The sequence below is a fragment of the Ylistrum balloti genome, unplaced genomic scaffold (genome assembly GCF_031769215.1).
Source record: "Ylistrum balloti isolate Yb309-2 unplaced genomic scaffold, AGI_CSIRO_Ybal_v1 Utg370846, whole genome shotgun sequence".
Lineage (NCBI taxonomy): Eukaryota > Metazoa > Mollusca > Bivalvia > Pectinida > Pectinidae > Ylistrum > Ylistrum balloti.
The window spans coordinates 68,035-93,759 of NW_026782487.1; the positions used below are offsets into that span (position 1 = coordinate 68,035).

A 25,725-nucleotide genomic window follows, 5' to 3' on the forward strand; every position below is an offset into this window, starting at 1 on the left:
AAGTTGCAAATTAATTAATTCAGTATCATACACTTTATCTTGTACTGAATCAGTATTGCAATCTATGGATAAAAATTATAACTGTACATAATATTACATCGACCCGTTCCTATTTTAATTACCGGGTTGCGACAGTTTTATCACCCGGTTCTCAATCCGTTTTAAAATACCCCAGGACCTACTGGACCTACCTGGAAACGTAACGTCAGACACTAATGTAGCAGCATCGGTAGTCAGATAACTGCCAGTCGGTTGTACTTGGTAGAAAGTAAGGCCATCTGCCGGTTTCGGTGGGTCGGTAGACTTTCCCTATAGGGAAAAGGTTAAGATTTGGGAATACTTGTGCAAGCTAGTTAGTAGTAAGTTTGCAAAATAATTTTACAAATACAAATGTAATTTCTGTGCTTAAAATATTTTATATTCCTTTAAAAAGACTTGTAATGGGATATTCCTACAATCCCTTATAGTTCCGTGGTTTTCGATCAAATGTATATATAGTCGCGGATTCTAATAGTGATTACTCTGCAAACAAATATCCTCTTATGATAACTTACGGAATTTTCGCCTATCACTGAGCCTGATTGTTGTAACCATCTTCATTCTCTGGAAATATGTCTAGGGAGAACTGTTTGGCGCTGACGTACTTACTGATAAGATGGTTTCTCCAAATTGCATCGAAGTCCCTCCTTGATTTTTCAAAAAGCACGGTCCATCAATATCAATGTCTGTGCCCTCATTACACGAAACGGCTCCTGTAAAATATTGTTAAAAAAACCCTGATATGTCGAACACGCTGTCTGAAGAGATCAGACTGATCGATATTATAAATGTGGACGTGAAATAAACTACATGAATGCATGCACTGATTCTATTCCGATATTTTAGGTACTCCACGTATCCAGTTTTGTCATTGTTTGCAATCATTGATTTAGCTTTTTTTTTCGTTTAAGATTCTTTTTAATGTGTTTGATTCAGTGGGTTCCGCATGATATCCATATAAATAGTTATTGTTACATACCTGTAGCTAAGCTACAATCGGTGCCCCCAATGCCTGTTGGGCATGCGCAGACAAAGGCGCCGGCCTGACTCATATCTTCGGTGCATGTGCCACCATTCTTACATGGCCTATTTAAGCAACCTATAAAACGATAATATAATTTTTTACTACCGAAAGTATCCCTAGATTTCATATCATGTTTTCTGTAATGTTCATTACAATAAAGTAATCTGTTAAAGAAGTCACACTAATAACAGCAAAAACATGGAAAGATAAAAACAAGAAAACATGGAAAGATAAAAACAAGAAAACATGGAAAGATAAAAACAAGAAAACATGGAAAGATAAAAACAAGAAAACATGGAAAGATAAAAACAAGAAAAAACAAGAAAACATGGAAAGATAAAAACAAGAAAACATGGAAAGATAAAAACAAGAAAACATGGAAAGATAAAAACAAGAAAACATGGAAAAAAAAGAAAACATGGAAAGATAAAAAAAAAAAAGAAAACATGGAAAGATAAAAACAAGAAAACATGGAAAAAAAAGAAAACATGGAAAGATAAAAAAAAGACATGGAAAGATAAAAACAAGAAAACATGGAAAAAAAGAAAACATGGAAAGATAAAAAAAAGAAAACATGGAAAAAAAAGAAAACATGGAAAGATAAAAACAAGAAAACATGGAAAAACAAGAAAACATGGAAAGATAAAAAAAAAAAGAAAACATGGAAAGATAAAAACAAGAAAACATGGAAAAAAAAGAAAACATGGAAAGATAAAAAAAAAAAAGAAAACATGGAAAGATAAAAAAAAGAAAACATGGAAAGATAAAAACAAGAAAACATGGAAAGATACAAAAAAAAAAAACATGGAAAGATAAAAAAAAAACATGGAAAGATAAAAAAAAGAAAACATGGAAAGATAAAAAAAAAAGAAAACATGGAAAGATAAAAAAAAGAAAACATGGAAAGATAAAAAAAAGAAAACATGGAAAGATAAAAAAAAAAAACATGGAAAGATAAAAAAAAAAAGAAAACATGGAAAGATAAAAAAAAGAAAACATGGAAAGATAAAAAAAAGAAAACATGGAAAGATAAAAACAAGAAAACATGGAAAGATAAAAACAAGAAAACATGGAAAGATAAAAAAAAGAAAACATGGAAAGATAAAAACAAGAAAACATGGAAAGATAAAAAAAAAGAAAACATGGAAAGATAAAAAAAGAAAACATGGAAAGATAAAAACAAGAAAACATGGAAAGATAAAAACAAGAAAACATGGAAAGATAAAAAAAAGAAAACATGGAAAGATAAAAAAAAAAGAAAACATGGAAAAATAAAAACAAGAAAACATGGAAACATAAAAACAAGAAAACATGGAAAGATAAAAACAAGAAAAAATGGAAAGATAAAAAAAAGAAAACATGGAAAGATAAAAACAAGAAAACATGGAAACATAAAAACAAGAAAACATGGAAAGATAAAAAAAAGAAAACATGGAAAGATAAAAACAAGAAAACATGGAAACATAAAAACAAGAAAACATGGAAAGATAAAAAAAAGAAAACATGGAAAGATAAAAAAAAGAAAACATGGAAAGATAAAAAAAGAAGAAAACATGGAAAGATAAAAACAAGAAAACATGGAAAGATAAAAACAAGAAAACATGGAAAGATAAAAAAAAGAAAACATGGAAAGATAAAAAAAAGAAAACATGGAAAGATAAAAAAAGAAGAAAACATGGAAAGATAAAAACAAGAAAACATGGAAACATAAAAACAAGAAAACATGGAAAGATAAAAACAAGAAAACATGGAAAGATAAAAAAAAGAAAACATGGAAAGATAAAAAAAGAAGAAAACATGGAAAGATAAAAACAAGAAAACATGGAAAGATAAAAAAAAAAGAAAACATGGAAAGATAAAAACAAGAAAACATGGAAAGATAAAAACAAGAAAACATGGAAAGATAAAAACAAGAAAACATGGAAAGATAAAAACAAGAAAACATGGAAAGATAAAAACAAGAAAACATGGAAAGATAAAAAAAAGAAAACATGGAAAGATAAAAAAAAGAAAACATGGAAAGATAAAAAAAAGAAAACATGGAAAGATAAAAAAAAGAAAACATGGAAACATAAAAACAAGAAAACATGTAAAGATAAAAAAAAGAAAACATGGAAAGATAAAAAAAAGAAAACATGGAAAGATAAAAAAAGAAGAAAACATGGAAAGATAAAAACAAGAAAACATGGAAAGATAAAAAAAAAGAAAACATGGAAAGATAAAAACAAGAAAACATGGAAAGATAAAAACAAGAAAACATGGAAAGATAAAAACAAGAAAACATGGAAAGATAAAAAAAACAAAACATGGAAAGATAAAAACAAGAAAACATGGAAAGATAAAAACAAGAAAACATGGAAAGATAAAAACAAGAAAACATGGAAAGATAAAAAAAAAGAAAACATGGAAAGATAAAAACAAGAAAACATGGAAAGATAAAAAAAACAAAACATGGAAAGATAAAAACAAGAAAACATGGAAAGATAAAAACAAGAAAACATGGAAAGATAAAAACAAGAAAACATGGAAAGATAAAAACAAGAAAACATGGAAAGATAAAAAAAAAGAAAACATGGAAAGATAAAAACAAGAAAACATGGAAAGATAAAAACAAGAAAACATGGAAAGATAAAAACAAGAAAACATGGAAAGATAAAAAAAAAAGAAAACATGGAAAGATAAAAACAAGAAAACATGGAAAGATAAAAACAAGAAAACATGGAAAGATAAAAACAAGAAAACATGGAAAGATAAAAACAAGAAAACATGGAAAGATAAAAAAAAAGAAAACATGGAAAGATAAAAACAAGAAAACATGGAAAGATAAAAACAAGAAAAAATGGAAAGATAAAAACAAGAAAACATGGAAAGATAAAAACAAGAAAACATGGAAAGATAAAAACAAGAAAACATGGAAAGATAAAAAAAAGAAAACATGGAAGGTTGAAAAAAAAAAAAAAAAAAACTCGACAAGAAATAGATTACCTAAAAATGACTTTTTCATTTTACTGTGCTACAGTAATTTTGTCGATTTCTACCACAATATAATACAGAACAGTTTAATGCAGAAATAGATTATAAACAGACATCATTTATGTAAAATGAATAAATCAATTAGGATTTCTTCAATTGTTAGCATCAAAGGATACATGATTAACGATCCAAAATGTTTTTCTGATTAAATTTCATACTTTTTCTGTCTGTTTATTTTTCAATTAAATGTATATCATTATGCTTAAAGACAAACTTGCATTTATTAAATTCATCACCGCAATGCTGCATATGGCATCTTATTGAACATTCAATTTTTCTCTTCCTTTGCCTGATGTAGATCAACCTCCGCCCCATCCCCTACAGTTTTCTTAATCATAATGGCTTTAGTACCTGACTTGAATGCTGTTACACGGAGAGAGAATCCGTTGCCAGCAGTGGTTGATTTCCCAGAAGTCGTATCCCAGATAACAGTAGCTATATGCGATTCAGAGTTGACTCCACTTAACATTGTTTTAGTCACAGTTGTAGTACCGCAAAACCTGTTGTATTTACATTCACATAATAACATTTAAGACGAGTAAGGTCATCATCCCGCATACATTTGAATACAAATGACCATGCATAATTCGACAAACATTTCAAGACTTTCTATCGACCCCTTTGAAATTGTTAGTAATAAAAAAAAATGGAAGTGAAAATTAGACATTTGTTTTTCATTATTTAAATCAACAAATAAATACATGAAAACGTAATCTATAACACACAGCATCATATAAGTGTTAAAATGTATTAAAGAAATAAATATTTATCTCAATACCTAGATATGTATCTCGTGTTAGAGTATATATTTCAAAATGAAATTATCCTATCAATCTAAACTATTTAAACTATCGTTTCCTTACTGAAGGATCATCGTATCACTATTAAGGATTCCCAATCTTAATGCAAAAACACTTATACGTCTTCTAGCTTTATGTTTCAATATCCATGCAGCTGATAATGTATGGTTTTGCATGTACCCTCCCGTACATCACAGTTCCAGTAATTTTAGTCTGTGTTTTGCTTACTCAGGGCCCGGTTCACCGATAAGATTATAACGGATTTCCAGCGTGTCCATGCATGTTGAGCTCTCTTCTGCGATATCCATATCGTTCAGCTCAAACTTTATCCTGGATCCGGCAGACGCCTGAAAATCATAATTTGTACAAATATTGTACAAAAGACATACAAGATAATGGCATCCTTTCATATTAATTTAGCGTTTGATAAAGTACAGTCAAATAATGAATTAAATTGCATCATACAGTTGTTTCGTCCTTCTACTACAAAGTAAGTTTGTTTGTGTCGATTGGTGTTATTAGTTTACAGCAGATTGTTTTTATTTCACTTAAAGATTTTAAATATGAGAACTCAAGCATCAAATCAAGTACTAATATGTAATAAACTGCTATTACGTTATAGTTGTAAAAAGGTGTAAAAACGGACATGTGAATAGGATCGTAATTAAGAGTGCTTTCAGTGTCTTCTTTTTAATGCATCATTAGATATATCATTTTAAGTGTATTTAAAGGAGTACATTACACTTGTATGTTATAAAGCTATGACATAGTTTCTGTGACATGGCATTAAAGTCAGGTAATAAACAAGGGGTTGCCAAGAACATAGATTTATGTTCTCTTGGAATATACATATTACAAAATCACATTACACATTTTATCTATCGTAGTTTATGTTCTAGAACTGTTTCTAAAGCATAGGACTGATTTATTACCTTTAATTGAAGATATAATTTACCTTGATCAAATAAACGCATTTTAGACCTTTGCTGTAAGTATTCGGATAGTTTAAAGACTGAATGAGTTGGCTCCCACTTTCCCCTAAAATTACAGTTCCGCTGCATGTTCCTGCAATTCATAGTACAGACATGGATTTAGGACATTTCAAAAGATTAATCGTAGCTTTCATCTATTGGCTGACATTCGATCGGACAAAAAAAGTATGTGAGGTCATCTTGTACAATGATAGAGACAAATGAAAACTAAAAGCTTGTTTCGTTGTCAATGTTGTAATAGGAATTGAATTTATAGTTAGAGGCGAACACAGGATATTTGAAATGCAAAGGGCAAATGAGAATGGAACATGTACAAAGTTTAAGAAAGAAGAACAGCTATCCAAATTGTATCGTGTATGTCACATTATAACCATAGAAATTGTAGATGTGGAAGCATATTGTAAATTGAAATATTATACGTTCATTGTTTCCGATATAAGATACTGCTTCATCATAAATATATTTTTAAAAATACTTAAAATAGAATAGGCAAGTTTATGCTGATTTTGCTAGGTGTGGCAAACGTAATAGAACAAGAAAAGATATTGAAATATTTAAATAAAATCCTCTACATACCACTACCAGTTAGTCCCTCACACGTCGAACCACTGAGATGTTCCGGGCACACACAAGTACAAACTGGATTATTGATAGTTTTAGTAGCAAATCCTCCGTTCTGACAAACTGTACTCGTACAATCTGCAGAGACAAAACCCCTTCATATCAGTAGAATTTATCTGGTATATTTTTGCAAATAAATACTTCGATTTCTGATGCCCATATTGCGTTACCTAAAATTTCCGAGAAAAAAAAACCCGGCATTTTTAACTCCTGTCATTTTGAGGTTTAACCATTAGATAGATATTGCTCATATTTGGTTGCCTTTTTCAAAATACCTTCCAAGAATATTAATGCTGTGGATCATTCCGATATCGCTAAACCGTTGTAAACTTAATAACAGAATATTTATTTTTCTGACAATATTACCTTTAGGTATACCTTCTCGAAACGTTATGCACACAGGCGTTCTTTCAATATCGTTTACCACAACAGGTATAAATACAATGATATTTACCACCACAGGTATAAATTCACTTAAATTTTCCAACACATGTATAAATTCACTAATATTTACCAACACAGGTATAAATTCACTATTATTAATCAACACAGTTATAAATTCATTAATATTTACCAACACAGGTATGAATTCACTAATATTTACCACCACAAGTATACATTCACTAATATTTACCACCACAAGTATACATCCACTAATATTTACCACCACAAGTATACATCCACTAATATTTACCAACACAAGTATACATTCACTAATATTTACCACCATAGGTATAAATTCACATATATTTACCACCACAAGTATACATTCACTAATATTTAACACCACAGGTATAAATTAACTCATATTTACCACCACAAGTATGCATCCACTAATACTTACTACCACAGGTATACATTCACTAATATTTACCACCACAGGTATACTTTCAGTAATAATTATATTTCATTTTTTATCAACTTACCTGATCCGCATTGGTACACGTTTGTGATAGCTTCGAGATCGTAAAATGAAAAGACATTCTTTGTGTCTTCCGTCAGGAATTCTAAATCTTTGTTTTTGATATTCATGGTTTCTTGTCCATTAGTTTTCGTAAATATCTACAATGAATAAATTTGAAATATCTCATTAGTATGTTAATACCTCATAAAATCATCAGTTGGAGTGATTCAATTTTAGCTATATTTTATTTTTTTAAACAGATCATAAATATATCACTTACAAAGCGAGAGTACATTAATACAGAGGCCAAACTGAATGGAACGGAGGAGGAGGATGTAAAAACGTCATCTGGCTCTGTAATATAGTTTCCTGCGGCATCAGCCTGAAGAGCGTCCCAATTAATAGTTAGAGCTTCCATCCTGTCCCGTCGTTGCTGCTCATGTGTTCCATCAATAGCATGCAGAAATTCGTGTAATACAACAAACATCTAACGAAAAATAAGAAATTATGGATATGTCAATTGATGAAATGAGGGCAAAATATGAACAAATGATATCTTCAAAAGATTAACTTGAGAATGAAAACAGATTTTCTGAATGGTAGGAGTTTTCTGCCTTGTCACCTTTTGAAAATCTGGAGATCCAAGAAATTAGAAAAAAAGTTAAGAATACAATAGATGTTATTCACATTGAATGGGCTTATATGTTCATTAATTCTGACGATAGTAAGAATTAATTCAAAAACCTAAAAAAATAATAAAGAACTATCAAATGTTTCATTTTTACGTGGCATACAGCTCTTACAACTCTGTTATAACAAAAAAGACCAGAGACATCATTCGCTATCACCGATCGTGTAACATGTTAACGTGAAATTGAACCCTTTAACAACAAAGACCAAAGACTTTATTCGCTATCACCGATCGTGTAACATGCTTACGTGAAAAAAAACCCTTTGCAACAAAGACCAAAGACTTTATTCGCTATCACCGATCGTGTAACATACTTACGTGAAAAAAACCCTTTTACATCAAAGACCAGAGACTATAGTTACTATCACAGATCATGTAACATACTTACGTGAAATAAAACCCTTTTACAACAAAGACCGAGACTGTAATCGCTATCAACGATCGTGTAACAGGCTTACGTGAAAAAAACCCTTTTGCAACAAAGACCAAAGACTTTATTCGCTATCACCGATCGTGTAACATGTTAACGTGAAATAGAACCCTTTAACAACAAAAACCAAAGACTTAATTCGCTATCAACGTTCGTGTAACATGCTTACGTGAAATAAAAGCCTTTTACAACAAAGACCGAGACTGTAATCGCTATCAACGATCGTGTAACATGCTTACGTGAAATAAAACCCTTTTGCAACAAAGACCAAAGATTTTATTCGCTATCACCGATCGTGTAACATGTTAACGTGAAATTGAACCCTTTAACAACAAAAACCAAGACTTTATTCGCTATCAACGTTCGTGTAACATGCTTACGTGAAATAAAAGCTTTTTACAACAAAAACCAAAGACTTTATTCGCTATCAACGTTCGTGTAACATGCTTAAGTGAAATAAAAGCCTTTTACAACAAAAACCAAAGACTTTATTCGCTATCAACGTTCGTGTAACATGCTTACGTGAAATAAAAGCCTTTTACAACAAAAACCAAAGACTTTATTCGCTATCAACGTTCGTGTAACATGCTTAAGTGAAATAAAAGCCTTTTACAACAAAAACCAAAGACTTTATTCGCTATCAACGTTCGTGTAACATGCTTACGTGAAATAAAAGCCTTTTACAACAAAGACCGAGACTGCAATCGCTATCAACGATCGTGTAACATGCTTACGTGAATTAAAACCCTTTTGCAACAAAGACCAAAGACTTTATTCGCTATCACCCATCGTGTAACATGTTAACGTGAAATTGAACCCTTTAACAACAAAAACCAAAGACTTTATTCGCTATCAACGTTCGTGTAACATGCTTACGTGAAATAAAAGCCTTTTACAACAAAAACCAAAGACTTTATTCGCTATCAACGTTCGTGTAACATACTTACGTAAAATAAAAGCCTTTTACAACAAAGACCGAGACTGCAATCGCTATCAACGATTGTGTAACATGCTTACGTGAATTAAAACCCTTTTGCAACAAAGACCAAAGACTTTATTCGCTATCACCCATCGTGTAACATGTTAACGTGAAATTGAACCCTTTAACAACAAAAACCAAAGACTTTATTCGCTATCAACGTTCGTGTAACATGCTTACGTGAAATAAAAGCCTTTTACAACAAAGACCGAGACTGTAATCGCTATCAACGATCGTGTAACATGCTTACGTGAAATAAAAACCCTTTTACAACAACATGTTACTGTGCCTATTATACTTACCGCGTTACACCCAGCGGATACATCTAAGTTAAAATGTATTGGGGTAGGAATACCAGAGTACTTCCCCACGCCCGCATAGCACCTACAATTAATGTATCAACGCAGATGTCTTTAACAACTCGTGTATGTAAAGGTGAATTGAGGTGCAAACTTTAGTACAAAAAGCATGGCCTCAAATGAAGCAAATCACAAGGGTCTCAAAATGACATTTTGTTCAAAACAACCTCCCTCTGTCGAAAACTGGACAGCCGTCAGAGTAAGGCAAACACAAAATAGGTAGATGTAGGAAATAATTATATTGACATCTAAATATAATTCTTATGAAACAAAAAAGATTTTTACCATATTATAATTTTGAGGAGATTTTAAAAAACACATTGAAATGAAAATAAATTACAGCAGAGTGTGATCTCAATATGCTGTTAATTATGAATTGAGCATTCTTGTACCAAGTAAAATATTTTCATTGTTTTGGTCTTTTATTCAAATAGGTTTGAGTCCTATTCCTAAATATATAGATAGACGTTGAGCTTAAATACATGCATACATCGTTACATTCTAAAGTACATTGTTTTGAATTGATAATCATAGAATTTTTTTCTATTCTAGCTTTGAGTTCTGTTAAACGAATTCTAATGATGAAGTAGTTATGAACTCATGATTGAATGATCAATCAAAGATCAAATCTAATTATGATATGTTATTAAGTGAAGAAACAACATGAAATTAGCATTAATAGGTATTTTACTTCATGTAAGCTGGCGGAGATTGCAGTCCTTAATTGACTGCCCCTGTTTAGAGGACAGTAAATTAAAGAATTAATGTAAAACAAATTGATTTTAATGAAAAATCATAATCTTTACACATGTATTTTTCTGAACAAATATACAGAAATTACTCTAAAAATAACTGAAAATCAATTACTTTGTTTTGCATTATACAGCAAAGTAAAGCATGCGCCATTTTGCCAGTGTACCGGAATATTTAGGTACTTTCCGTAAGCTAGAACGTAATCAAGAAGGGCTCAAATCGCGTTCAAATGAATACAATCTAAAATGATTAAATCTAGTTTTGATATGTTTTGTCACGGTCAATCAATTTGAATGAAATATCTTCATGGCAGAACAAATTAAACACAAATAATGTGTTAAAGTTTGTAAATCATCCAACAGTTCTTAATCTACATGTACTCGAAGAAGTATTTCAAAAAGCCAAACAAGTGAAAAGCGCTTCTCAAAACAAAGGTAAGTTTAAGTCACACAAAGGCATGAAATCAAGTACCCTTTAGTGTTGTCGCCAGTGATTTCAACATATTCACTACCGTCTTGTTCTGTTTTTGGTCTCCACTCTAGGCAGGTCTTTTCCTTGAATAATTCGACTGAATCCAGTATGAATCCGGGTATTCCACTTTGTGTAATGGACGGATTCGAGCTTGACTGAAAATAACTCACTGCGAAGATAAAACATCATATATAAGTTCATTAACGAGTGAATTACTCCAATATATAAGAATGGTCGTAATCTTCTTTATATCTGAATGCAATGATTGATATCGATATCATTTATAAATTTTATAGAACGTTTTTTTTATTTTATTAATTAAGATTACGTATGACAATATTTCACTATGAACTCTTTTGTCATTGTATATATTTATAACATTCTTATTGAACATTTATTTTTTTTATTATTTAAATTACGTATATCAATATTTCACGATGAACTCTTTTGTTATTGTATATGTTTAGAATATTCAATAAAATTAAGTATTAAGTATGCTTAAAAACATTTCTGTATATATTATCTACAATGGAATATGACAATGCACTAGAGCTACTTATCAATCGCTTATTACATTATTGTAGTGATTTCATCAATTCGGCATCAGGAAAAACGTTGTAAATAACATCCGTATGTTTGGTATTTGTTTGAGTGTAAATATTTTTGAGGTAAACATTGTCATTTACAGTGTTTATTTCTTTTGAAACAAATTATTAAGGATCGGGTTACTAGAAATGTACAACGCGTAATTTATTTGGAGAAAGCACGAGGAAAAACATCTGGGAATATTTAACCACATTTAAAAAATAATTTTGCTCATTGTAACATGTTCAACCCTTCAGCGCAAGGAAAAACTCGTGGACATAGTAAAAAATATTTTAAAAACATTGTCATTTGAATGTCAAAAAACATTATTTTACACAAAGAATAATTGATACTTGGAATAGTCTCCCTCAGTGGGTAATTTCATCACGTAACGCTCATGATTTTGAAAAACACCTAGACGATTTCTGGAAAGATCTTGAACTGAAGTACGATCATACAGCGTCTTATATCTAGTCTAATATTATGTTTATATTAATAATACATTGTATTGATGTGAATACAGATGCAGAAATCCCTGCGTTCACTATTATCCTATTAAATCCTATTAAATGTTTACTTTCCCCGAAGTGTAAGTGTGAGGCTACATACAATATCTGGTCGGTTTATATATATATATATATATATATATCTAATATGGTAACAGATTACGGAAATAAATTACTATCCTTTCACCATTATAATCACATTTCATCATTTCGAGAAATTTTATTTTTCAATCTTTCTTCTTTATCAAGCCTTAACAACTGTAATTGATAGTATTTGTACATTTGCGCATGAATTTTATTTATTTTTTAAATCACTACTTATGAAAGCTTTCATTACAAATATAGATGTTTTCAACAGTGCTAATGCTGTGAAACATCTGCCAGTAAAACTAGGCCCGTATTCATGTAAGCGTTCTCATGCTCAAGCATGCATTTTGTGCTCAAGCCATATGTCTTGTTTAAGTTAAAAATGAATAATTAAGACCGAGTTTGCCAAAGATTAAAGAATATAGAAAGGACTTCAAGTCAAAGTTATATTCATTGTTTATATTTGATATTTGTATTAATTTTATATGATTTAGGTGAATTATAAAAAAAAGTTTGCTTGGGCACAAAATCTATGCTTGAGCATGAGAATGTTTTTGTGAATACGGCCCCAGATCTCTCCGAGCGAATTTATCCTATGATCTGCCATACTCTACAGAAATGAATTGTAGTTGATCTGTAAGGTAAATAATGGACTATTTTGTTAATTTTATAACAACAGTGTCCTAGATAATCGACTGTCGACATTTTACATTATGTCATTGAAAGGTCAGCCAATATTTGTATACCACGGATTGTGACTTGATACAAGTGAATGTACTCTTGGAATATTTAAGATCATACCATTGACTGTAAGACAGTGCAAAATACATGCAGAATAATATCACTTTTTATTCCACATTAAGTATTAGACACAGCATACCCAAATAATGAATATAACTACATCATGCAGGTCTTCCGTTTTGCACCTGAAAGTTGACTAAAGAAAATCAAATGTCTGTATACATAAGTATTATATATATATATATGTTTGTTTACATACTCAATGAATTTGTGTCATATGGGACCACTCCTTTAGGCCATAGTCCATTCCCCGAAGTGTCGATGTATCTTTTCCTTCCTCCTGTGGTCTTTAGCTAGTGTACCATGCAATAAAAATGTCATTTGAGTTTGAAATTAGTGTTTTTATGACATCAATTCAGGAAGACAAGACACTCTTAATCGTCGAAGACTTCAAAACATAACAATAATTATTTCCATTTAGAAAATTAAAATTAAAACTCATATTATGAACGTTGTTGATATAATGTTAATTCCAGAACTGGTACCGATAACATGCGATATTTTTACGAGGTCACGCTACTCATTAGAACATCATTTGTAATCAATTTCACTACTTGCCGAGGTCCATCAAAGTCTATTCGTCATTTGTAATAGATTTCACTTCTTGCCGAAATACATAAAGAGACTGTACGTCATTTGTAATCAATTTCACTTCTTGCCAAAGTTCATAAAGAGAATGTACGTCATTTGTAATCAATTTCACTTCTTGCCAAAGTTCATACAGAGACTGAACGTCATTTGTAATCAATTTCACTACTTGCCAAAGTTCATAAAGAGACTGTACGTCATTTGTAATCATTTGTATGAATGCTACGATTAATAATTTTGCCTTCGAATGTAAGTGAGAAATTCATTGACTAAAGCCTGTGCTTATATGTCCACGATTTAATCTGATTAGGTTACCAAACGTTTTATTTCAAGTGAGAAAGAATATCAATTGATGCTGATTTTATATATCTCTTTACATATACCAAATTTTTAAGTTAGTTATATATTTTAAATACATAATACCATTACTTATTAACGTATGAACGAGAAAATTCCATCGTGTTAGCATTGAACCCCTGACTCTTGTTTAACTGTAAACGAGATAGAATAATATATTTACCACGAAGACGTCATTTAAATGCTAATATATAATTAGAACAAGAGTAACGTAGAAAATATCCAAAGAAAACATAGAGCAACATGATTCAAATAATTTAGATTTAGAAACTGTTTTTGTCTAATATATTTAGAATGCCCTAAACGTGGATGCCTACTGTGTAAAATAATCATTTTTCCTGGGGGATATATTTTCTTTGATTTCGTGGGTAATATTAATCTTAAAAAAAAAATTGTATTTGGTGATTTATCAAGTGTTCACGTGTGAATTGAACCCCACGTAAATATATGCTTTTTCATCTATTTCCGGTGATTATATTCTGTCTACGAAAATAACACCTAGAACACATTGGAAACAACAATAGCTATAGTATTCGTGATGAATACCTTTTCGATTTATTGGTTTTGAGATATGTGTTCTTCAAGATTCTTTTCACATATATAAATATACTCAAGGGATTGAGAAACGCAGAGTAAAGTTTGAAGATAATTCTAGGCAAGACGTCGAGTATAATGTTCAAAATTTTAAAATGAGAATGAAGATCAATCCATACAGAACAAGCTGCAAAATAAACGAATTTGTATCTGGTAAATGATTTATGAGTAATTGAAGGGAATTGAAAGAGAACTCTGTCGTATGAAATCGAAATGGACTGATTATCAGAGCTTCTTCTAAGCATAGAGGTCATGAGTGCGTTTATCCTCCTCATTGGGAAGTTTGCCCATTTTTGCAAAAGGGATGCTCTCGGTTGGGCCAGAGTACAAGGGGAGGTTGGCGTCGTCGAACCCGCTTATCCAGTTTGTCCCACAAGTGCTCAATAGGGGATAGGTCAGGTCTGTATGGCGGCCAGTCCAGTGGGTGGATATTGTTGTTAGTGAGAAAGTCGCGACAGCTCCTCGCTTCATGGAGCCAAACATTATCCTGCTGGAATGTGAGGTTGTTTTGCTGCAATAATGGGACAATATAGGATCGGAGGATCTCATCTCAATACCTAGCGGCAGTTTGATTTTCATGTGAGATTCCTCTCCACATTAGAACTGACCCATCCCCAAACCTATGCGTCTCTACTACGCAGCAGTCTGCTAAACGTTCTCCACGACGTCGGTATACACAACGTCGACCGTCTGCTAGAAACAGGGTGAACCGGGACTCCTTAGTAAACAAGACCCGCCTCCACTGCCTCAATTGGAATACTCTGGAGGCATGTGCCGCTACCCATGCCATACGACGCTGGCGACGAGCAGCGATAAGGAGTAGACCAACAAACGGGTGACATGCCCACAGACCAACTTCCCGCAATTATTTCCTTACAGTTTTTGCATGTATACGACGGTTATGTGTACCTATGGTGCGTAGAGCAGATTCAGTGGCAGTAAGGTGTCAATTGCACCAATGCATGAGACGAATAGACATGTCCTGACGTTTTGATATCACGTGCGGACGTCTATATCAAGGTCTGTCAGCACGAGAACAAGACGTTCTATAGTGAAAATTTGGACACCGAAATGTCTAACAACCTGTAACAGTCTTTGACCTTGTATAATCAATGCAATGGCCTGATTTGTTTGAACTTCCGTCATTGTTCAATGCTATCAGAAATTAATCAAAATATCGGAAAATGACATGTTTCTATGAAGACCACCTTCACGCAATACAATAATGCAACATCGATACAGGACCACGTGCACTGTAATCTAGAGAGTTGCTGACAGATTTCCATTGTTTTTGAACAACGCGTTCGCAAGATATTGCAAATAATGTCACCCTGCGTTTCTTTATCCCAAGAGTATATCATATATGAGACTGAAAAAATGAATTAAATCGTCTTCTGTCTCATTTACGTGCAAATACAACTTTTTCCTATTCTTAGAACTTCCGGTCATAATGTCGATAACATTTAGCTATATAACACCTTATCCTCAACATGTACTGACCTTTTGAGTTTTGTGTCCATCGTGTGTTTCTGGGATTGGATCAAAACCATCGCCCCGTGCCTTTGAAATATAAATCATAACATTAGCAAGAGTTTTGACAACGATAATGATTATATAGGAAAGTAAGGACTAATAAAATCTGTTACATGTTACTGAGCGAGATCGGAGTATATCAGTCGACAACTAAGATCCTGTACCAAAATCTAATTTCATGACTCCTTACCTTAACTTGTATAACGCAAGTATACAGAAATCAATGCTATCTGTCAATCATATAATGACGACAAAGTCTTGAAACGATATTTAATAATGACAAAGAATGCACTTGTTCTAGATATAGACAGTTCGTTAAGTCTGTGCTGAAAACATACCTTATGACATTTGTTGTTTTCACAAACAGTCTCACTTTTCAACTTGTTCAAATCCTCAGCATTCATCTTGGGAAGGAAAAGTTACAATAAAAATGTACTCATTCACTTCACAGTATCTGTGTCGCTTAGTTTCTGAAACTTTTTACATTTTAATTGTATGATTGATGAAGGAATTTTTAGAGATTGATATCATTGTTTATATACAATAAACATGAAATGAATCAATATAAAAGCACAGGGTTTTGTTTTAGTATCACTAATATCAGTAGTTTAATACCCAGTAAACAAATTACCAAGTTGAATGAAGTCAAATTAAAAAATCCCACTACAGTCAAACCTCGTCATCTCGAACTATTATAACTTGAAGATCCTGTATACTTCGAAGCATTTTGTCGGTGCCAGTCAAACTGTACACTGAATATTCGATTTTATTTAAATCAATTACAATACGATAAATCTAAATTGTCCCATGATCCTACCGACTTCGAGATAACGGGGTTCGACAGTACAGCAAAATACTCACCACTTCAACTTTCAGATTTGTGCGCCTTTGTTGGTGTTTTGACTTCTTCTCTGCCATTTTGTCAATGATTTGTTTAATCCCTACGTCTTTGTCGTAGCTCTTTAGAAAACAAATAAAATAAGGGAGATAATTCAGAACACAACCCGCCATAGTTACAAAGGAATTTCATGGAATACTAAACTACTTACCACATCCTTATTGAGGTCTGTTCGCTTTTGTGAATCACTCGATTTCTCCTTCAGGAAATCTTCGATAACATTTTCAAGTTCACGTTCTATTTCCAACAATCCTGTCGAAATAATATTTTAATATATTTTAATCATTTAAAATGTTATTGAACATCTAATTAAAAATATATTTTGTGACAGGAGTATAGATGAAATTTATCAAACTGACCAATTTAACAGAATTTGAATTCTATATTTGAAAGATTCAAAATCCGTTTTGTCCCTTCTTTCCAAAAATCTTTCTTTCTATTTTGTAAATTTAAATGTAAGTCCACGAATCAATTAATTTGCATAAGATCTTCAATCCGTTTTGGCATCATAAGATATTTTGTGGAGCGATTCTTACATTTCATTATTGCGAGCCTTGGCGAGCAAAAAATTAAACTTCTTGACGAATTTCATAAATTCGCATATAAAACATAAAAGAAACGTTAAATACTTTTGATCATCTAACTCAAAATTTTGACATATTTTAAAGTGAAATTTTAGAGAACAAAATCCAATGAAGGCTGCCATGGTGTTCCGCCAATTTAATTTCATGACGTCAAGCCATTGTTTATATTACGTCATCATGGTCGATTCTGACTGATGCAGCCAATGAAAAACGTTCCAGGGTATACACGTATTACATTTACGACATAAACACAGAAATTCTACACGGGCGAATTTCCTAAAAGGCGAATTATAGGAGGAAATATAATGTATAATATAAAAGATAACCTTGAATTATTCTGAAATATAGTCGGGTGCATATATTGACTAAGATTTGCGCAATAGGTGTCATAGATGAAGCAGAAAAAGCTTGTCTTATTGTTCTTGTACCTGCTTTGGTTTGTCATAGTTTTTGTTATTGAATTTTAGTTTAAATTGTGATTCTGTTGACATTTTGTTATTTTCTTTGTTGTTCTAGTATGTCAGAATGAACTTAAAGTGTTGTAAAAGTAGATACTTAAATAAACTTAAAGTAAATGTGTTACAGCAATCAGCGGCTACAGGCACAGTAAATAATCAAGTTATTTGTCGAGGAAGAGTTTGACAAACGTTTGCTGTCTCAAAACAAATTTGATAATTCTATAAAATATAAGGAAAAAAGTTATACTCCAACAACACTGAAGACTGGAGCTTGGAGCATCATTCCCTTTGAACCCTCGTGCTAATCTGAAAAAAGTTTTTTCATCAATACCATAATAAAAACTTTTTTTTCACATCTATTTCGAGAAAATATTTTCAAATATCACTTTTGAAATACAATGCAGTAAAATATCACTTAGTTCAACAAATTTTACTTTTTATCGCTGTGCCATTAAATAGTATGTATATATCGGTAAAGGGAGAGAGCATGTTGCTATAATTAACATGATTTTTTATGTTTGGTCATTCACAGTTCACCTTATCATTGTCCAGCTTCCACAAATAATTGTATATTAATACTTGACAGGAAAAAAGTACTTTCGTTCGGAGTCATTTTTTTTAATTCAAATTTATTTCAGATATTGCCAGAAATTAAGCCATTGAATCTAGAGCTGTCCTTCAAAAAGCATAGCCCGAAGTCGAATAACTGAACTATAGTTGTATTTGATATAGATCTTGTATTTTCTGTACAGCATTGTACCTTTGTCCATTATTGATATGTAAAGGCGATGTCTCCACACCATAGATAACAATAATGTGTTCATACTTTTAATATCAACGAGATGACAAGTCCATTATCAGAAATACCTCTAAATGTTGCTGATCGTTTAAACAGACTAACTAGAAACTTTAACGAGGTACAACTGGGGCGATTTACAGGAAAGGTGATAGAAGAAAAATGACCGAATTTACAAGGTCATGTATCATGTACTCTAAAACATCTTATAAAAAATCAATGTTTCTATATTTACAAGATTTAGTTATTGGGCAATATACGAGGTTAAACAGATACACACACTCTTCCATCAAAAGATCACTCAATATCCTGATATCTTAGTGGAATATGGGTGTGATTTCAAGAAAAGGCTCAAATCAGAAAATTTACATATATAACATGTATACCCATCATCACTTTATTTTTTTCCATATTCGTTACATCAATCTGTCTTCCTTTCTAGCAATCCATAAGACTTCCTTGTAAACATTTAATGTTCGTGAATAATTACTATTAGGTGAACACGAAGTGTTAACACAAAACTCGAAAGCCAAGACATGCTAAACACACATGTGTGATTTTGAAAGCTTAATCAAAAATAGCACTTGGTGTCTGCCCGAAGCACTGGCTCTTCATGACAAATAAAAACAGACATAATTCGTCTAGAGTACAAAAAATCCTGTTGTGTATTCGTTTTACAACATTGATCTTCTTTCAAAACCATGAAAATGAATTCTGCTCTAGTTAAGGTCTCTTGCTGGAACACATAACATTTACATACCGAGACAGGGAGACTCCCATGTCAGGACAATGATGTGTCATCACAGTAACAATTCACTGACGTCACGTCAAAATTAAATCACGTTAACGATGCGACGCTTTCGGACATTAAAATAACATACAACCACCTAATAAATCATTCCCGTTTAGAATTAGATCCACTCATCTCACCCCCACGGGGGCGAAAGATTTTATCAAACTGCATCAACTTTTCCGGTGTTTTGTCGAACGCGTACATTTGTATCTTAACGCCTTCTTTTCGGGTTCAGATCTAAACGTTTACTGCACTGTGCTTTGTAGAGGTAGAAATTAAATATCCTTTCTCTAGGTGCTGTATTTGAAATTAGGCATACACATTCTTATTTTGAATAGCAATTCTGACGATTCCTCTAACCCAGGTAATACCTATGTTTGGGATCCAACAAATTTTACAAGTCAACGTAACTGTTGGAGTAATGAGTCTATCTCAACGAAAACACATCTGTAAAGAAAACTGCACAAATACTGATAACATGTGTCAAGCTAAATTCTTATTTTGAAATTATTCGCCAATGCAATGATGAATATCGATTTTTTCTTATGTTACATGCTCACAGATTTATTCTGTCTTTTTTTCTATTCTTGCTCTCATTGTATATCACTTTATCCTAATGCTGACAGCAATGGTTATCTACTACCCCTTGTTAAAAAGAAATTACGATAGGAATAAATTTATGTATTAAAACATATGAAATAAATATGTTTTAAGCTAAGAAATAAATATGACTAAATAAGGAATAAAAAACTTCCGTGTTACCACATGTAAACTAGTGTTTTGTTTGTAGCTTCAACAAAAACAACAGAGAAAATGCAGACGTGTGAACAGACGCAAACACAAATTCTATAAAACTAGGGCAAAGTAATGACAAAAAACGTTACACGGAGATTCCTAAAACACAACAAAAACAAAGAGAATATGACCAGGTGTTTGGGAAGAGTAATTGTCTTCTGCTTCATTGACGACACCCGACATTTAAATATTGGCTACCTGAGTAAGTAATGTCACGTTCCCAAATGAGAGCAAGGTAAACGACAGCGGAATTATCACACATACTAACGAGCATAAAATAAATACAGTCCTATAATAATTAAATTTTATAGAAATGAGCTTTAATTTAATATATCCAAAAATTTAAAGCTTCAAAATGCTTTCTTATTGAAATCAGATGTATTTGATTTAAACATATTTCATTGAACAATTTCAATGGAATTGGGCACCAGTTTTCCAACTTATATCACGCCCTTGCCCCCATGAGCGTTATAAGTTCCGATCCTATGAGAGTTATAAGTTCCGATCCTATGAGAGTTACAAGTTCCGATCCTATGAGAGTTACAAGTTCCGATCCTATGAGAGTTATAAGTTCCGATCCTATGAGAGTTACAATTTCCGATTCTATGAGAGTTACAAGTTCCGATCCTATGAGAGTTACAAGTTCCGATCCTATGAGAGTTACAAGTTCCGATCCTATGAGAGTTATAAGTTCCGATCCTATGAGAGTTACAAGTTCCGATCCTATGAGAGTTACAAGTTCCGATCCTATGAGAGTTACAAGTTCCGATCCTATGAGAGTTACAAGTTCCGATTCTATGAGAGTTACAAGTTCCGATCCTATGAGAGTTACAAGTTCCGATCCTATGAGAGTTACAAGTTCCGATCCTATGAGAGTTATAAGTTCCGATCATATACGATACACTACAATACAAGTGTATCGTATAGGATAGTAGAGGAATGACAATTACAAGGCTATGATAACCAAGAGCTTCCTGGTTTTGGTTGATTAATCAACGAATAAAACAAGTTTAAAGAAACAAAGTGTACGTAACCCCTGTTAATAATAATAATTCATGTAAATACTTTGGTTTGTAGCATTAAGTAGTATCTTGAAAATGATGATCAAATAATTTGCAGGTTTTGATGCTGAAATTTTGCTAAGGAGCCGATGCTAACACTGACGCCTAGGTCACCGTTACAATAAACGTAACCATAACAATTTTCATATCAGTGTTTCCACACTTGTTTCCGTATCAAATTCATTTGATATGTTTTTATGGCTACTGTACTGAATAAATTGAATAAAGTTTATATCAAACGTAACTATAAATAAAGAATGTCAAATGTTAATATTTTTTTATTTATCTATTTATTTATTTATTTATTCCTTTTTTTGTTGTTGTTGTTGCTGATGATGATTGTGCATAAATATTGTTATTTCAACTGAGGAGGTCAAATTGAGATAATAATAATTTTTTTCAAGCACATGGAAAGATTTGCACTATGTTGTCTTTGCAGACCTATGGTACTCCCAAAACAATTATCTCTAGCCAATCATGTACGAGGAAGTTATTTTCCTACTTTAACATGTGGAGAAATTTGTGTTGATATTAGTATTTATTCAGAATAAGCTTTTCCTACACACGTTTATATATACACACACATTTATCTCAAAACGTAACAGTAATAGAATATATCCAAGACATTCTATGTGGAGAAATCTTTACTCTGATTTAAGGGGAATCAATTTTTCTCTCACTTTCCTGAACCTTCAAAAATAAAATTTTCCATTCAGTGAGAAATCTCCTGACAAATCTTTACAAGGAAAATAAGTTCAATCGTCTGACTGGAATTCCCGTTACGTTAGTTTCGAAATAATTGAAATTTGTCGCAAGTTTGAAGTAAAACAAAAATGTCATTTTTACGGAATCAAAAAAAGTCTAGGGTGTCTCCGAAAAGTCATTTATTGCGAATTTTTTTCCATCCTGGGAATGTTGAGAAAATAACATTCCTCAAAATTAGCCACCATTACAGTATCAATAGCATTCAATTTACCATTGATTATAATGAATAAGCTCCGTGTTGATTATCACGCACAAATATTTTAGTGAAAATAAAAATGCTTCCATTTAAAATTGCCAATAACAGAGAGATAATGAAAAAATGATGAAATTAAATAACATTTACTAGTTTTTCAATTAAGCGTCAACTACATGGGTAATATATGTATATCCGGTTAATTGTGAAATGCCTCCACTGAACTGAATAATATATCTCATTATCTTTTAACTAAATAATATCTACTGTTAACTTATATATACAGTTTACTATATACTACATCCAATTAACTAATATTTCGCGTGTACTATAATACATTTCCCATTAACTTATATCTCCTATGTTTTTCCCTATAACTGCTTAAATCTCCTATTAACTGTATGAACCATAAACTGTATATTACAATCCGATAACTTATATCCTCCATTAACTCTATTCTATATCACATTAACTAATATTCCCGTTAACTTTGTATCATTTCCCACTAATAGTATGATTCATTAACTGTACATTATCTCCCATAAATTTCTATCCCCCGTTAATTCTATCATTTCCCATTAATTGTTCGATCAATTAACTCTATACTATTTCCCATTAACTTTATACTCCAATTAATTTATATCCCCATTGTTTCTATATTACCTCCCATTAACTGTATGATTCATTAACTGTACATTATCCCCCATTTTACCTCCCATTAACTGTATGATTCATTAACTGTACATTATCCCCCATTAACTTATATCCCCTGTTAGCTCTATATTACCTCCCATTAATTGTATGATTCATTAACTGTACATTATCCCCCATTAATTTATATCCCCATTGTTTCTATATTACCTCCCATTAACTGTATGATTCATTAACTGTACATTATCTCCCATTAATTTATATCCCCCGTTAATTCTATCATTTCCCATTAATTGTTCGATCAATTAACTCTATACTATTTCCCATTAACTTTATACTCCAATTAATTTATATCCCCATTGTTTCTATATTACCTCCCATTAACTGTATGATCCATTAACTGTACATTATCTCCCATAGATTTATATCCCCCGCTAATTCTATCATTTCCCATTAATTGTTCGATCGATTAACTCTATACTATTTCCCATTAACTTTATACTCCAATTAATTTATATTCCCATTAATTCTATATTACCTCCCATTAACTGTATGATTCATTAACTGTACATTATCCCCCATTAATTTATATCCCCATTGTTTCTATATTACCTCCCATTAACTGTATGATCCATTAACTGTATATATCCCATTAGTTGTATTTGTCCGAACATTTTTGTTTTCATGTATAAATCGCATCCACGCAAGTCAGTTCTACCCCAAAGTAAATTGACCAAATGATAAATTTCAATAAATTGCATGATTTAAATCAAATTGAAATGGCATAAGTTGATTAATTGAATGGAGAATATTTGTATTTATGACAGTGAATTTTCAAGGGAAAATCTAATAAATTGTAATGATTCTTACATGTATATTAAAAACGTATCAGTGATATATATATTGTGCACTGACCTCCATTGTTCGATAACGGTGACCCTTGTATGACACAGAACAGACAAGAAAATACTGCCAGCAGCATGCCGAAACCTCCACACCCGTCCATGGTCAGTTCCGAAAGTGACCACACTATTCCAGCATCGACTCATGGGTTGCGCGTAGCCAATCAGAGAACGATAAATCTTCCTTCAATATCGAGATTTTACATGTACCCGTTCAAATTAATATGCACACAGGTGTATCAGTCGGTGTTCGTTTTCAATGTTAAGCTCAATACTAGCGTCAACACTTCAATGAATTTGTGGCCCATCAATAACAAACATGTATAGGTGCTTAATTAACACGTTATATATTGTTGTAAATATTTTGAGTAACTTCCAAAACCGATTTAATTCATTCTCATTCACAATTAGTATAAACGTATTTATTGTTTTATTTACAAGAAAAAAACCACATATTGATCGTAGAAAATACTCAAGAAGGTCAAAAGTTCAACAAAAATTCAAAAGAAAATAATTCTGAGGAATAGATACATCCCTGGTGACTTGTCCGATTTTGGCCTGAAAAATATACACGTAATTAGATAAATTTACTATGGTAAAGAAACGTCTAATTAAAAAAAAACGAAAAAAAAGTAGGAAAGAAAAAAGACTAAATACAGTTTTAAAAGGTGAAAATCGTGACCGAAATTCATTATTTGACAAAATGACCAAAACAGGCATTGTGTATTTGAAAACTAAATATACGCCCAGGGCATATTGGTATATACCCAGGTACCCAGCCACACAAGTATTAGTATCACACCTCGGAAACGATAAGAGCAAAGATTGATTATTTAGATACAAAGTGTCCATTTAAGTGATTGAACAAACAAATATATATAGTCTGGCCTTTTCGACCTGTCGTTGTTGTTTGCTCGAGTGGTTGGTTATTCCGTGTCGAAGTGCTTATTTACAAAGAAGACGATGAACACTTAGCATAGCTAAGGGTACACGAGATTAAGATGTTTAAGTTCGTTTACATATTTTATTTTTTATCGTTTATTCATTTATTTTTGATACGGCTCAAACAATCATCATACTCCAATACTATTTATATTCAATTCTGATATTGACAAAAAGTTCAGGTTTACCTGACCTTTTGTTAAATTAATTAAGAAATCCAAACATATCGCTCATGGTTTGTTTATATTTCACTAGACTTTTTTCCAGTCCAGACTACAATCCTAGAGTATAACTGGTCAGTGGGAGCTAGCTTCCTTCTAATACATGGGTATGATTCCTGTCATCGATATAAAAGTACGGTTCATTCTATGTTGGAATGTAATAATTTTATTTCTGTTAAGGTTTATTATTGTTTTCTCTCTTTTTAATTCTGCCTGCTGGGACAATATTTGGGCATGTCAAATAAACCCATATGTGCAAAGTCTGTTTTCGAATGTATTAGATGCTCATTTATATTCAAATAATATGTATATATATATATTATATATATGTTTTTTTTTTTTTTTTTTTTTGGGGGGGGTGACATGACCAAGATCCCACGAATGCTTGCAAGAAATAAGGATAATTTTGGCAAGTATTTACTTCGGTTTGTAGCAATGTGTAAACAGTTGTATATTAATATAAAGACAGTTTTGCGCCTGTAGAATCCCTAAAAGTTGAGACCCCATTCAGACCATTTC

The 25,725-nt window shown here is 31.9% G+C and overlaps 1 protein-coding gene across 1 annotated transcript in view; it reads right to left on the reverse strand.

The window, feature by feature from the left end:
• Positions 1-19,880, reverse strand: part of LOC132559052 (fibropellin-1-like) — a 42,821-nt gene extending 22,941 nt beyond the window's left edge. Inside the window, exons 1-17 of the mRNA XM_060223657.1 lie at positions 19,814-19,880; positions 17,197-17,297; positions 17,012-17,107; positions 16,486-16,551; positions 16,115-16,174; positions 13,275-13,368; positions 11,097-11,265; positions 9,816-9,897; positions 7,694-7,900; positions 7,436-7,571; positions 6,465-6,587; positions 5,852-5,961; positions 5,125-5,243; positions 4,448-4,596; positions 1,019-1,138; positions 649-752; positions 192-309 (exon numbers count right to left, since the gene is read on the reverse strand). Coding sequence (XP_060079640.1) covers positions 192-309; positions 649-752; positions 1,019-1,138; positions 4,448-4,596; positions 5,125-5,243; positions 5,852-5,961; positions 6,465-6,587; positions 7,436-7,571; positions 7,694-7,900; positions 9,816-9,897; positions 11,097-11,265; positions 13,275-13,368; positions 16,115-16,174; positions 16,486-16,551; positions 17,012-17,107; positions 17,197-17,297; positions 19,814-19,880 — 1,921 coding nt within the window. The remainder of the gene's footprint in view (positions 1-191; positions 310-648; positions 753-1,018; positions 1,139-4,447; positions 4,597-5,124; positions 5,244-5,851; positions 5,962-6,464; positions 6,588-7,435; positions 7,572-7,693; positions 7,901-9,815; positions 9,898-11,096; positions 11,266-13,274; positions 13,369-16,114; positions 16,175-16,485; positions 16,552-17,011; positions 17,108-17,196; positions 17,298-19,813) is intronic.
• Between the last annotated feature and the right edge of the window lie 5,845 nt (positions 19,881-25,725).